At 29.7% G+C, this 13,579-nt stretch overlaps 1 protein-coding gene and 1 non-coding gene across 2 annotated transcripts; both read right to left on the reverse strand.

The window, feature by feature from the left end:
• Nucleotides 1-4,193: 4,193 nt before the first annotated feature.
• TRNAK-CUU (transfer RNA lysine (anticodon CUU)) lies at nt 4,194-4,266 on the reverse strand. Its single transcript has one exon. It is a non-coding gene; the product is annotated as a tRNA-Lys (tRNA).
• A 773-nt stretch (nt 4,267-5,039) lies between these two features.
• Nucleotides 5,040-9,467, reverse strand: LOC105645947 (methylsterol monooxygenase 1-1). The gene is made up of 5 exons (XM_012231696.4): nt 8,977-9,467; nt 7,897-8,219; nt 5,732-5,879; nt 5,608-5,640; nt 5,040-5,416 (listed from the first exon to the last, which is right to left on the reverse strand). The coding sequence occupies exons 1-5, from the start codon at nt 9,304-9,306 to the stop codon at nt 5,342-5,344; spliced, it is 909 nt and encodes a 302-aa protein (XP_012087086.1). The 5' UTR covers nt 9,307-9,467; the 3' UTR covers nt 5,040-5,341.
• Between the last annotated feature and the right edge of the window lie 4,112 nt (nt 9,468-13,579).

Below are 13,579 nucleotides of genomic sequence, written 5' to 3' on the forward strand. Positions count from 1 at the left end.
TTATCTACCAAATGGAGGTGATAATTAAAGCATTAAATGAGGTTAGTAGTCAATATTAATGTTTAATTAATCAGTATCTAATCAGTCAATATTCAATTGGTATATGTCACAACTGTCATCCACCTTCCAAATCTAAGCATATTTTTGAATCCATGAAACAAAGTGGAAATAATCCTACTTGGTTATATTGACATGCAAAATTTGAATTATAAGATATGGCCATTAGGGCCTATGAGCTAAGTCCAAATTAGGGTTTTTGGCCTTTGACAGTGTAGTGACTTGTTACCTAAAATTCTGTCTGTACGCTCATAGAAGGGAAATTTTGAATATTAGGTCATATGGATTATTGGTCTCCCCATTCTTTTGTTATATCACCATATTTATATGCAAAATAGAGAAATCCTTAAACACCTAGGAATTAGGATTTGGATTTCAAGACAAGGAAAAATTTTTGTTTGGCTTGTCATTTTCATAACTTTAAGTGCTTACTACAAACTTGGTTTTGCTTTCAAAACATTTCTTAGCAAGTCTTTGTCACTTCTTGTTTTATGTTTTTTCCAACTCAAGTAACATTTTTAGCTCTTTACTATTACTTTCCCAGTAGAAAATAAAAAATTTTGAATTTCCTTTTCTTTTTTTTTTCCTCCCTCCTATATATGGTCTATTCAAGTGATTGGAATTGATAGCCCAATCAAGAATGAATAGCAAATTAGTGAAGCAATATATATATATGCTTTTGTTTTATTATTTGAATTAAGGTTGTTTGGTAACTTTAAATAGGTTTACCAAATTTACATATGAACGGAGATAACCTTCTTTTATCAGAAAAAACATCAAACAATTCCAATTTTCTATATTTCCACGTAAATTATCAATCAAGAATTTCAATATTATTACAATATCAACAGACAACAATAGGAATTTAAATATATAATTTTCTTTTTCTATATTCTCCATAGAGCCTTCAAATATGAAATGTTTGATGTACCACGACATAACACCAATAAGATTTGGTAACAAATAATATAGTTAAAGTTCATAATTAGACACAAAGAAAAGGTGAATTGTGGTTCAAAGTCTCATATATGTAGCTTTCTAGCAAAAAGGGGAAAAAAAAGATAGGGTTTAATATAATGGACCCCATATTTTTATTGACATTATTAAAAAGTTTAATTACACAAACAAGTAAGTTTAATGGACAGTCTCATTATGAAAATGCTCACCCCTTTATCAATTACTGCCTAGTTTGCATTATTGCATATAACTGTTTTTGTTTGAATTGATGATCATCAATATAACTTCTTTTCCTCTCTTATCATATGGAGTATAATAGAGGATGTCTTCTTCTTTTCCCCACTATACCATTCTCTTATTCTATTTAGTTTAATTTTTATAATTGGATATTAATATTTACCTTAAAAAAAAAAAAAAAAACTCTTATGTCCAAATTTATGATATGACCAAACCTTATTTCTTAAGTGGGTGAAACACACAAGTTGTATGGTTCGGTGTTTATCCCAATCACATACAATTTTGCATAAATGAGTTTTGTTGCACTAATTCGTGATTGTTTCTTACCAATGATAGATAGCTCGAAGGAGGCTTCAATTATAAATTATCCACAAACATGCAAAAGAGATGAGTGTATTATTCATGTTAGAGATAAATCATGCACTTTTTTTTTTTTTTTGTGGCATCAGTATTATTTTCGTAGAAGCAGAAAAATTCAGAACACTTACAAATTCATAAATCGTATTACACTCATCTTACTTCAGATATATAAATAATATAATATAAAACTTGTCTAGATCCAGTTTATGCATTCATTCAACTATACAAACCTTGAATTGTTGAGTATACTTGATAATTATTAAACCTGTATACTTGAGCTTTGAAGCCTTCAATTCTTTAATCTTCAAATTCGATTCTTTTAGGTATAATTTACTTCTTTGTCAAATCTCATAAAAATTTTTGAGTCCAATCCTAATACTTTTTATAAGTATAGCGGCACAATCATTTAAATCTAAAAAAAAATCAATTCTACAATTTATGTTAAAAAATTTTCTATAAATAAATAAATACGCAAAAAAAGAAAAATGTGATAATGTATCATTGGACTATACTTCATGTGGGATCAATAGCATGTCTTGGTTGACATCAAGTTAGGAGTCACGAATGTCACAAAATAAGTAATGTTTCTCCATGATGAATATTCTCCCATGTGGACCAGAGTGGAAAAATATAAAAAAAGAATAAACACAATAATAATTATATAATAAAATAAATAAATGGTGTGTTTAAAATGGAAACAGGAGAGCTCAGAGCTTTGTAATGCACTTGATTTGGGACCCATCATTGCCAAAGAGATTATGTCCACGTGTATGATAAAGATTGATAAGGTCACATTCCCCAAATGGTGCCCAGAAAAAGAACCCAATTGCCTCTAAGAAATTATCAGAAAATTTCCATTAGCAATGCCAATTTACCTTTTCTTTTTCTTTCTTTATTTTTTATTTTCGTATAAAATATATTACAATTTTCGAATATATCATCACAAATATAAATATATATGACTGAAAAGGATTAATTTATGAAATCGTTAGATTCAAAACATTAATTATCGAACCGGGTATCATTTTTTTTTTTAATGAAAATTGGAAAAAAAGTGTAAAAAAAAATGAATAAATAAAGGGGCCAATGAGAGGTTAATACATTTGGAGAGATGAAAAACTTATTGTTGCAATTGGAACAGCTGGCTATATCAAAGCACATGATTGTTGGACCCACCTATGGTGAAATTGGTAGCACAGCGTTCTTCTTCCACCTGGAGATCACTTAAATTTGACTTAATTGGACAATAATGGTGGCAATTTCAATTTACTCGTCTGCTTCCTTCTACCTTTTTCTTTTTACGTTCTAATCTAGCTTTTGCTCTGAATTTCACTGTCTATGGGCTTGTTGGGCCTCAGGAAATGGATGTAACATATTGTTTGATATAGTCTATAAGGGTTTTTGTGGCATTAGACCACTAGCAATTAGCCCATTAAGAATTAATTTCTGCTTCTTCAGATCACATTTTCAATTTTGAGAGAGATGTATAAATATCTATCTATCTGTAAAAATAGAAGCATATTTGCTTATGGGGTATGATTTTAGAATACTAATTAATGAATTAGAATTAATATTTTGTTTTTTAAAGGAATTTTTTTAATTTATATTAATTATTTTAGACATTAATGAAATTAGAACTAAAAAATGAAATTAATTATATTATTAATATAACTATTTTCACTCTAAAACTGTAAAACTCACTAATTTCTTTTTTTTTCGATGATAACTTTAATTGGATATATTAATATAGTATTAATAATTAATTATTTTATAGATGATAAAGTTGGAATTAAATAAAATAAATAATATTATTAATTTAATTATTCTTATTCTAAATAGTGAAACTCTTCAATTTTTTTTTTCTTTCAATAACTAATAGTCTTAGTAATAGGTTTATTAGATTCATTATTTCTCGTAAGTAATAGAATACAACAATTAGAAAGCGAATGTTTTCTAGTTTCTAGAAATAATTTAAACGTTAAAACATAATAATAATGAGTAATTAATTACTCATAATATCTTTCTATTAATTATAGTAGTAGTAAAATTTAAGAAAGTAATTTAGCTGAGTAATTTCATTAGTTACAAATTTAAAAAATCTATAATCTTTTTATGAACTTGATAAAGTAATTATTTGTTCTATATAGTATACTATATCAAACTCACAAATCAAGTATTTTTAAATAACTCTTAATACAAAAGAAACACAACACAAAATATTTTAATAATTATATTATCAAAGCATTTTTGTAGTAAATTTTTAAAATTTTAAATTTCAAATTTCTATCACTTTTTTATTTTAAAAGTAAAAAGATTCATATAATTATAACTATTAAATTATTTTATTTTATGGATATAATTTTTAATATAATAATCAATAAAAATAAAATTTTATAGTGTACATGAATGACTAGTTTATAAATATTGTATTAATTATTTCATGTAATTTTCATTCTCAATGAAACACCAAATACGAAGTATATTTTTGACGGTTTCAAATAATCTCATGGTTTTATTCAATAATAAAATATTAATTTTTAATGTGAAAGAAGAACTCAATTAATTGAAAAATAAAAATAAATCGCCCACCGTGGGGCTCGAACCCACGACCACAAGGTTAAGAGCCTTGCGCTCTACCGACTGAGCTAGACGGGCTTCTTGTTATTGTTTTATACTTAAGAATTGTATACTAAATATATTGGTATATAAATCCTCTGCCACTCCGTTGAATACTTCAGTTTATAATTTTACATTTTGTATCTATTTAAATGCTTTCATTTGCCGCAAACATTTATTGGATATTAAAAAAACATGAAATTATTATTCTAAAAACTATATCAACTACACATTAAATCAATATTTTACACATAAAAACAAAAGCAAAAAGCCTTAAAAGCTATTGTTACTACTAGTGTGGGGAGATATGAGATTATCATAAAAAGTAAAATTCAACATTGCCAAAACTCAATTTTAAAGTTTAGATGCCACAAGATTTCTTTTATCGAACTTAGTTGTAGCCCTTATTTGGCAAGCTTAGCCAAGCAGCCAAATGAACACCTTTCACATGAGTTGTGGGAAAAACTCAGCAAATCCATCCAAGCTGTACCATCTTCAGGTTTCCACAAAACATGGGCTAGATATGACTGTCAAAAAGTGCTACTGGCTTGTAGCTCTAACACTGAGATTCTTTAACATTGAGGATCAAAGGAGATGCGTATCCATGCAATACATATAAATCTTAATGCATGCAATACATATAAATCTTAATTCATGCAGTACTTGCTCCAAGAATAAAAATGACGTCTGTCACAGTATCTGAAGTTACAACAGGAAACATTATCGATATTTTGATGTCGAACAAATATAAATCTTAATTCATGCAGTACTTGCTCCAAGAATAAAAACGACGTCTGTCACGGTATCTGAAGTTACAACAGGAAACATTATCGATATTTTGATGTCGAACAAAAGGCTTAACAATAACACTTAGAAATCTTAAATTCACAATCCATAATATACAAATCCACTGAACTTCATTAACAAAACCCCCAAAATGCTGAAACTTAGCATTGCAAACTAAACCCTCCTCATTCTACATAAATCACAGTTAATTTCCACCTGCAATATTAAATTAACCAGACTAACACATTGATGTCAACTTGAAATCAGAGATTTCCAATAGATGTACCCTAAGTGCATTGATCTGAAAGAAGAGTTTTCAGCTCCGCAGCTAGTCAGATTTAAGATCTTGGACATAGTATGAGCCTCCATTTTGTTCACCATCGCTTCTTAATCCTTCTTTCAACTGAATTAGATAAGAATAGAATAATTTTATCAGCCACAAATTTACACCAAAGTCAAGGCAGAAATTGTATTTATTCAGTTAGCTTCATTCAAGCTATAAGCTTCTGTTTAGAAAATGCAGATGCTACATATCAGGTAAGCTCCAATACTTTTAATTGATATTTTAACAACGAAAGAGTATTGTAGGTTTACCTTTGCAAGGACTTTCTTCTGGTACCGATAACCCTAAAAAAAAGAAAATATACCATATAAAAATTAATAAGTTGAAATTATATCACAAGTGTGCAAAGTTTAGTTGCAAGATTTGTCCAATTACCTTGTCAGTTCCATAAATAAAGTCACAGTAGGTGAACACTGAAGCAAAGTTGCTCTGGCTCTGCCCTCCAACATAATGATGGTAATCATGGTAATCTGCACCACCATAAAATGGAATATATTTTGTGGGAGTCCAGGGGAAGTCATACCTGCACAAGAAGTTAGAATATGACATGCTTTATCTGCCCCAATAGCTAAAAAATGCGTGCATGGTATACACAGGAGGTGCATGAAAAATAGCACTTAAAAATTATGCAACATTTTTGCAGCTGATCAAAGTTAAATTAGATCAATAAAGGAAGACACCATCATTTACAATAGGAATTCTTAAAGCTTCCTACTATAAGCAGTGATGGACAAAAGAAGAAACATATATTACCAACAATGCACAAAAGAATGGATAAAACTGTCATGGATAAATGAATATCATATTCAAATAAACAAATTTATGAGTCCATTAACTTCTCATGCCTCTTTGTCTTACTTTGTCATAAAGATGCTTTTTAGGTAGTACCATTTCTCTGCTAGTTGTCTGACACATTTTTCTTAATAGACATTGCACCTATTTCAATTGCCAAACAAATTTGAAGGAACAATAACTAAAAAAGCAAACCATCAGTACGTCACCCCCTAATCTGCATCAACTATTTCAACCTAAGTGATATGAACCTTTTCTCATGAACAAGCTCTTCCAGTGTATCATTATAACTGATAAGCATTCCATCCATCATGGTGGAGATGCCATCTGACTCTGTCCACATGAAAATGACTCCTTAAACAACAGATTTAGCTCCGCAGAGAACAATTTTTCCAATTTTATTAGCTACTGTGTTATCTATTCATCCATTGCATCATCAGAGATATGCATATCTTAAGCTAACACAGCCCGAAATACTATTTCTCATTATTTGTTAGCTGTGTGCTTCTCTTATATTTCAACATCTACCCTAAAGAGGAATGAACAAATACATATAGCTTGCCATCCATTGAGAAACAGAATTCAGCAATCCAGTTGCTATGAGCCTGTGACAAAATTCTTTTTTTCTTATGAATGAAGTTTCCAAATTTTCCTCATTATAACATCTAATACGAAAGTTTATTCAACTAGGTGGAAGACCATCATACACTACGTAATGCCACAGCAAGCATAAAATTTAAACAATACAGGATCATTTGATACACCTTACCACCTAATCACATGTAGATATAAAGGAACCACACTTGGGAACATAACAACAGACAGGCATAGCATATGAACCAACAAAGACAACAGAATTACACAATAAAATATAGGCCCTCCAAGTTCATGTTGAAATGTCCAATTCAGGTTGTCATAAATTCTTTCTTATTTACTAGTCCATATTTCTAACTTTTCATAGTGGTAAACCCATGCAAGTATTGAGGAAAAGGTAAAATGGGAAAATTAAAAAGATAAACAAATTCACAAGTAACAGCCAGAAACGTTCACACCCTGCTCTTACTACTTAGCAGGCTTGTATTGGAGCAATGAACGACTATTAAGAAAAGCATAAAAAAGAAAAAACCAATATCTAAGAGGTGACATATAGTACATTCCTTGGCATGCATAAGAAAGTAATGAATGCAGACAAACTGGCTAGTACTTTTGAAGTATTGCATATGTGAGAGCTCAGCAGTTGACCAAGCAACAGTAGCCAAAGGAAAACTGACAATGCAACATGTAATCACGCTTTCCATCCGTCCAACTCCTATAAAAAGTTAATTTCTAAAATTGACCAAAGAAAATCAAGAATGATAAAGAATTTTATATTTCTGAAGAGCTATGGCTTGCTCTGAAGGAACTCACATCACTTTCCCAGAAGAACACTCATTACCATGTAAGTTTCAGATTTCTTTTTTAATCCCAGTTCTATTATTTGATTTTGTACAGGAGATAGCCAATTGTTAATTTAGGAAGCATTAGCAACTAATTCACCAAAAAAAAAAAAAAAGAAAAAGTGTCCTGCTGATCCTAGTTCTCATCAACGAAAGGTATAGCACTACTGAAGATACTTGAAATCTCCTAGTACTTTACCAAAACGGCAAAGAAAAAAGAAACAAAGAAACTCAAAAGGTGGCATCACTTTCTCACAAATCAACACATGCGGAAAGAGTTATCAACAATAAGAAAAGCAGTAGCATGCTTACCCACTGTGTGTCTCGATTGCCTCGATCTGCCGTAAAGCAATCCACAACCAAAATGTGATCATGTGCCCAGGAACCATTGCTGGCCCAAGAAAAGACGGAATTCCCAGGATCAATATTTCAGCCCAGTGTGCATATGGTGCAGCAAAACCAATTGGAGCAGCATATTCGTGATGGACACGATGAATTTTCTCATAGCCCCATTTACCATGAAGAAATCTGTGGATCCAATAATTGGTATAGTCCTCTACCATGAAATACACTAACAACTGTAGAAAAATTTCCCATCCTGAAGGCAATGGCAAACTCGTCCGAATCCCGATCATCTATAGGTACAAGAATTAAATCCACAAAACGATATTAAAGAATTGGACAAAATAGCATTATTTAGCAGACAATTGGGAATACACCAAAATTGCAACAGTTAAAAACACCACATCAATCATCCGAAGGAATCAAACTTTTGAAATGATTAGTCAAGAACGAACAATAAAAAAAACCCGTAAAAATTCATAGATACAAAAACTCAAAAGTCATTGCCAATATTACCAGCACCCACTTAAAAGGCATCTCCATAATCCTCAATTCCTAATTGTAGTAGAAACTAATGTCTAATTGAATGAACAACTAGAACAAAACACATTTAAGGAAAATTCCATAAAACAAATACTTAAAAAGTGAAAACCAGAACTCCAAAACCTCTAATTGTCTAACAGAAAATGAGAAATTAGGATTGTAGCTCAACGAGATTCTGCACAAGTAAATTGACCCTCCAATGCAAAACCCAGAAATCTCGCTATAGAGAAAAATGGTAAAAAAGAAAAAACTCACTCACTTCAGTAATTTTTGGGAATAGAATAAACAGGCAATATCACGAATATTATAGTTATCCATACGATTTTCAGTAAAAGCAGTGGATATAGAAATCAAAAGGTAAACGCAATTGCCAAAACCCGTAAATCCAATCTCACATAAACCATCACAAATACAAAATAGTTAAAAAATTAAAAATTGCAACAATTTCTAACCACACAAATCTTAGCAAAATTCACACAGCAAAAACCCACAATTGCCTAATCTCACCTGGATAGAAGGATAGGAAATCAATTGCAGAGGACCCACCACAAGAAAGAACATGCGCATGACATCCTTATAACAGTTAAACATCTCGGAAAAGGAAAGCTTAACTTTGGGCTGAATCTTATACTTTTCAATCCCAGCAGATCGCATTATCTCAACGAAAACGAGAGGCAGGGGCACAATAGAGAAGATTACAAACAAAAAGAGAATGTTGTGGCAGTAGAGGAAGTAATCGGACTTGTTTGCGGAGTAATTGAACCACAATGTCTCAGCATATGTGAGGTTCCGGCCCAGAGCGGCCGCCGCCTCGTCGAGAGTGTTGAACGGCAGCATTGGGGCGGTGGTGAGTGGTGGGGAGAGGAAAGCGAAAGTGTGGGGATTGGGTGACGATGTGTTAGTTAAAATATGCGGGAAGTTTTGAACGCATTTGCCGATACAAACAATGGACGAATCTTTATATATCGCGTGATTAGAGAAGAAGAGAAGGTACACGACAAACAAACTACACATGCTGGCGCCTAGCTTTGCTTTGCTATATACATGCACACTTGGATCCCACTTTATTTTTTTATTATTACTATTATACTTATTTTTTATTTTAATAAAAACTTGCAAATTATTATTATTATTATTATTGTATTACATTATGTTTTTTCAGGTTATAAGTATGTTAATTCCAAAAAGCGCACAAAATTTAAAACTGATAAATCTATTTTGATAAGAGAGCAAGAATATATAATGTTATGCAAAAACACTTTGGCTACAACTAAGGCTTGAAAGGTTTTCATGTCCGTTGCATTATTTTTGGATTTATAGCAATTACAAAATGAACCCGAGGAATATTATGTGTCAATATTTATCAAATTGATAATAAAAATAACTATTTAATTCAATTTAATTAACTGAATATCACTTCAACACAAATAATATTTAATTTTATGTTGATACAGTGAAATTTAAAATTTGTAAAAGTGTAATTATTAAGAGAGATAGAAGATTTTGAATTCGATTGTTTTTTAGTCTTTGACCACAAGGATTTTACTATTTAAAAAGTCAAGTTCTCTCACATCTTAAACCGGTGGATAGCTATCAAAAACTGAAACGAGCAATAACTCTGTTATGTCTTAGTCGAACAAATACTTTACAAGAATCACTTTCAGGTTCAAATGATTGCTTCTCTAACCCACTTCAAGCTGAGCAAGTCACAAGAAATGCATTCAATGTCAAAAAAAAAAAAACCAAAAAAAAAAAAAGTCACAAGAAATACACCCTGCTGCTAAATAAGTAAATATACATATTTTATAAAACCGTGACTTTTCCATAAGTGTTTTTCTGAAATTGAAATTGATCGATAAATTTAAATATGTCTTATTCTTTACAGCAAACAGCGCGCTTCTTCAAAATTATTGTTTATGTTTTTTTCTATTTTCTTAATAAAAAAATAAGTTGCAAATGGTAGATAAGTTGCTGTCAAACTTTGAAATGGTTAATTATTAAAGCTAGTGGTAGACAGTAGATAATCAAAATCTTAACTTCTTTTTAAAGGGATTCAGAAGATAATGTAGTAAAAAATTAGAACTAATAAATTAACCCTTGATGTTGATAGTGTGAAAGTTCCTACTCTTCGGTTCTTATCATGATTCATGATCAGTCTAAATTCTTTTGACTGGGCCATGTTTGGCTCTTCATTAATTAGGAAAACAATTGTTAACACCAATATAAATGTTTAAACAGACAAGTGTCACATTTCTAGAACTTAGACAAACATTAATTGTTATAATTCTCAAAAAAAAAAAACTTCCTTTTATTATAAATAAGCATAATATAGTTAATTTATTTAATAATTTATTATAAATTAGATAAATTAAATAGGACGATATGACACTTATTTATGGACGAGAGTATTTAGATAATGAAACAACGTTAGAAAGAAATTAATGAATCGCTACAAATAGAAAGAGAGACAATAAGAAAAATGAGTATATACATAGGTCGATATAAATGCCATGATAAGTTGCTATAAAGCTTTGAAATTCTCCTTTTCATCATTATACCTTTCCTTCTATTACTTTCGCGGTTAGCTTTTTCCTTTAAAAAAAAATATTAATGGAAGTCCCACCAAAATTATCATATATTGGAGCAGTGGTTGATGATGCAAATTGAAAAGAAAAGGTCAATTCATTTTATACAAATTTCCTTCATATATCTATAGGTTTTTCTAAATTCATCCCCTTAAAATTAAAATTAAATTCACTCCATAAGACTTGAACTCATCTAATTTAATATCTTTCACTCTTCATATAGATGAAAAAATTAATTAAACACACTTATACATTATTTATCTATTATCGTTTTTGTCTCCCTGAAATTTGTCGCGAGCCTTGAGCTATAAGGATAGTAATGATAGAGAATAATATTTTGGTTGATTTAATAATTATATAAAAAGTATAATAAATTTTAAATAACTACTTAAATGCATACTTCAAAACAAAATATCGGAAATTAGAGTTTGAATATTGACGATCCTTAGAAAATGGGATTGATTGACAAGTGGTTAGACTTTGTGTCCCAGTTAAATCTTCTTTCCTTTTTATAAAATTAAAAATTTTTAATATTAATTACCAGTCATTTAAAAAATTAAAAATTTAATAGTCGATTCAAAACTTATTTATCAAAATAATACTGTGCCCTATATAATATAAATAATTTTTTCATTAACTCATTAAATTAGAGTGAAATTATATGATTGAAAAGATTCAAACTCGATACTTTTTATTTCGTATGAGTGAAAAAATAAAGTGGACTACTGTATAAAATATAATTAGATAGTAGTTATCCAAGCTTTTGAAATTACAACCGTTGGCGACTAAATGTCATGTTATGAATATTTCAATGATTCAGTTTGACTAAACAGTTAGTGTAATGCACTTTTCGATCTCTTTTGCAAAAAGTTAGGGTCCCATCAAAAATAAAAATAAAAATGGTCCCTTTGAGAAACAACACAATCGTGTTTAGACTGACAAATGATAATTAAGGGAATTATTAGAAAGGACAACTAAGAAGCATGACTACCATGATAATTAAGCCCTCTTAAGTCTTAAATCTTAATTTACAGCTTTGTAATGTTCTTTCTTTCCATCATTAGCTCTCTTTCACGCTATATATATATATATATTTATTTATTTGGATTCCATTTTATGAAAATCTCTTTAATTGCTAATTGTGTCATCGGATACCTTTCGGTCTTTACCATGATAGTTTCTAATCTTTAATGTATTATACCTATACATTATACATATATGCTAGGTTAATCATATATATATATATATATATATATATATATATATATATATATATAGGTTTGAAAAAAGATAATTCTGTTTTTTTAAAAAATAATATTAATGATAATTGATGTACATAAGCAAGCTATGACTGCATATGTTATTATTTCTCGCATGATATGATAAGTTGATAATTCAATTATATGCATGCTTCATTTATCTCATGGTAAATGACTATTTTTTAAAAATATTAAAAATATATTTTTTATTAATTATTTAATTATATTATAATGCATAATATTTTTAATAATTAGGAATGCTGAATCACTTTTAAAATATTAATGCAATCTTCATATTTATAAATTATAAATTGAAATTGCAATGAAAATATATTTAAAAAGAAAAAAGGAAAAAAATAGAGCATGCATGATTCACTCCATTTGGAACGAATTCCAATAGATTGAAGAGTCTATAAACAGAAAAATTTAAGTGACATCATGTAGGTGAAAAAGGTGGACCAGAGATTTTATTTGAGCAAGGCATGGCAATGGCATCTTCATCTTCTTCATTCTTTTCAGTAAAAAAGAAGATGTTTTGATTCACATTACAGCAAAAGTTAAAAAACGGGATTATATGTATCGCGACTTAATCTTGTGGTGGGGGCTCTCATCTCTCTCTGCATTTTGACGCAGCAATTGGACCTACACCTACCATATATATATATATATATATATATATATAGATTACACACACTTTGATCAATCAATGAGTTTGTAGTGGTGATGATGATGATTGATGATGTGATGTGTGCAAATGATTTGGCGTGTAGACTAGTGTGATTGGACTGCCACATCTTTTACCACATCGTTGTCCCATTAAAATGTCATTGACCCATTTCTGATAACTCACTGCCACCGTTACCATCACCATATGCATGCGAGGGGATTACTTATTAGGTCAAAATGCACAAGAAAAGGCTACTATATGCTAATTTTTGTGGTTTATATTTTTATTTAAAATTGATGAAATGTAATTATTATATTTTAAAATTTTGAATTTTGACTGTGTATAATTTTATAAGGAAAAGTTAAATAAAAATTATATGAAAATTATAAATTTATGGTATCATTTTTAGTTCTTCGTGCTACAATTAATTTAATTTATTAATTTCAATGTTTATTGTTAAGAAAAAAAGAAACATCTCTATATATTGTTTTTTGGTATTATGACGGCTATCCACATACTCTTTGGGGCAATACTATTTTTGTTTTGAAGTTTGAAACTGCCCTAATCTTACAGGAATCTTTATATATTTGTTCTCATAG

The sequence above is a fragment of the Jatropha curcas genome, chromosome 4, assembly GCF_041381405.1.
Source record: "Jatropha curcas cultivar XTBG-Jc1 chromosome 4, XTBG_Jcur_1.0, whole genome shotgun sequence".
Taxonomy (NCBI): Eukaryota; Viridiplantae; Streptophyta; class Magnoliopsida; order Malpighiales; family Euphorbiaceae; genus Jatropha; species Jatropha curcas.